The following is a 2,176-nucleotide window of genomic DNA, read 5'->3' as shown; positions in this document are numbered from 1 at the left end:
GCATAAATAACTGTAGATACACCCCAATCCCGCCAGTGTTGCCAATGCAGAAAAAGCGCGTCAATAGAGTCGCACTGCCGAAGGCAGTAATGTGCCTCCTGCGGTAGGCTGAAGCAAATGGATTAAATATTTCAATAAAGAAATACATTACTTTGCTTTCTCGAAACCTTTTCCTCTATTTGATGCAAGTACAAAGACCACCAGCGCCCCCCGCTTCGGCGGCGGGGGCGTTCGCAGGTGTCACTCAATCGGCGGAAAGCTGAGCGATCCGGTGGGTTTTTCCGTGTATTTCTTGATCTTATTTATTTAAAATGTATTATATTGCTTGAATCTTCTAACTTTCCTGAAAACTTACGCGAGGTGAGCTCCAGATCGCTCAGTATTCCGCGTTTGGCGTCATGAACAGCTTTCAGCCCCGACCGAGCCGTCTGTCGTGTTTCTTTGCTCCACTTCTTCTTCTTTTGAATCAAAAGTTAGAAGTTTCATTTTAATGCGCAAAAACCTTCTAAAATTCCTCTGAAGGTCGCGCTTTCCCGCAGGATTCGTCTCATGTGCACCGCTAGCCTTCGGTGGCTGCAGTGACACCCGAAACCAATGCAGAACTGGGTGGACGTCCTCCTGTTGTCGTTTCAAGATATTTGAATTCATTCACTTCTCTCCTGTTACTTTATCTTCTACAACAGCAGCTGCTTCTGCTGCTGCAGCTATATCAGCTAGTGCTGCTGCATCGGCAGCAACCGCTCACCCGTTGCTGCTTTTTCTGCAACCCATACTACAGGCAAAATGTCTGCTACAGACTCGAAGGAGTACTGCGAGAAGCGGCAGGAGCAGCAGAATGCACCCAAAGCGTCTCATCCTTCTTCTTCTGGTGACGTAGGTGCGCATACACCCCAACGAACTCACCAGGCAGTGCGGCTTCACTGGGACCCTGTCACTATATCTGAGTCAACAGTTCCTTCTACTTCTTCTCCCGCAGGCTCAATTGGCATTGGAGCAGCAACAGCAGCAGCAGCAGCAGCAGCTGCTGCTGCTGCTGCTTCCTGCAGCATTCACCCCTCGTCTATATTTGGAGACGTGGGCGCTGCTTCTGAGGGAGGAGCGGCAATAGGGATCCCTTATTGTATAGGGGGGAGCCTGAGCCGCAGTGTAGAGGCAGGAGGAACTCAGCGCGAAGCTACTGCTGCTGCTGCTGCTGCTGCTGCTGCTGCTGCTGCTTCTGCTGCTGCAGGCGTGAATGATCCTGCTGGAGTTGGGGTGTCTGTACACCCCCCCGTGCCGTACTTTTCTCTCACCAGCGAAGCCGCAGCTGTACAGCAAGATGTGGTGTTGCTCTCTGGCGCGAGCGGCGATGCAACACTAATGGAAGCCGCAGGCACAGCAGCAGCAGCAGCAGCAGCAGCAGCAGCAGCAGCAGCATCTGTGGGAGCAGCGGCAGCATCACCAGATTCAGAAGCAGCAGCAGCAGCAGCAGCGTCAGGAGGATCTACTCCCGCAGCATCATCATCCTCATCATCATCATCATCAGCAACAGCAACAGCAGCAGCAGCAGCAGCAGCAGCAGGAGCAGCAGCAGCAGGAGGAGAGTGCAGCAGCGTTTCAAAGTCGAGTGTAGCTCTGGAGTTGCTGGAGTGTGGTGTATGCATGGAGCGCATGCAGCCGCCAATATATCAGTGTAAAGAGGGGCACACGCTGTGCTGCAGCTGCCAGCAGCGGCTGAGCTGCTGCCCCGCATGCAGATCACCAGAGTTGAATATTCGTTGCAGGGCGTTGGAGGTGTTAGCGCAATGCCTCACCGACGTTCCCTGTCGTTTCGCTGGGCTGGGGTGTACGTACACCGCAAAGTATAGCGAAATACAAAACCATGAAAACCGTTGTCTTAGGAGACCCCTCGCTTGTCTGCATGCAGACAGTGGCTGCGCCTTTGAGGCCTCACCGCAGCAGCTAGCTGAGCATCTGCTGCAGCAGCATGGATATGAATATAAACCCACCAACACTATACAGTTTGTATGTACACCGGAAAACTGTAGAGGGTCCAAGCGACTAGGAAGAAGCAAGAAAACAAACAGCAGCAACAGCAACAGCAACAGCAACAGCAGCAGCAGCAGTGGTGGTGGTGCATGCAGCAGCAACAGTACTGGTTCTCCTTCTGCAGCAGGACCTGCAGCAACAGCAGCAT

The 2,176-nt window shown here is 52.8% G+C and overlaps 1 protein-coding gene across 1 annotated transcript in view; it reads left to right on the top strand.

Annotated features, from left to right (window-relative positions):
* Window positions 1–783: 783 nt before the first annotated feature.
* EMH_0038190 (uncharacterized protein) overlaps window positions 784–2,176 on the top strand; it is a gene marked incomplete at both ends in the record, with an annotated part of 1,687 nt that continues 294 nt past the window's right edge. Inside the window, one exon of the mRNA XM_013495250.1 lies at window positions 784–1,635. Within this exon, the coding sequence (XP_013350704.1) occupies window positions 784–1,635 (852 nt within the window). The remainder of the gene's footprint in view (window positions 1,636–2,176) is intronic.

The sequence above is a fragment of the Eimeria mitis genome, genomic scaffold, assembly GCF_000499745.2.
Source record: "Eimeria mitis Houghton genomic scaffold, Emh_scaff1494, whole genome shotgun sequence".
In the NCBI taxonomy this organism is placed as follows: domain Eukaryota; phylum Apicomplexa; class Conoidasida; order Eucoccidiorida; family Eimeriidae; genus Eimeria; species Eimeria mitis.
This window is presented reverse-complemented; position numbering and strand designations above follow the sequence as displayed.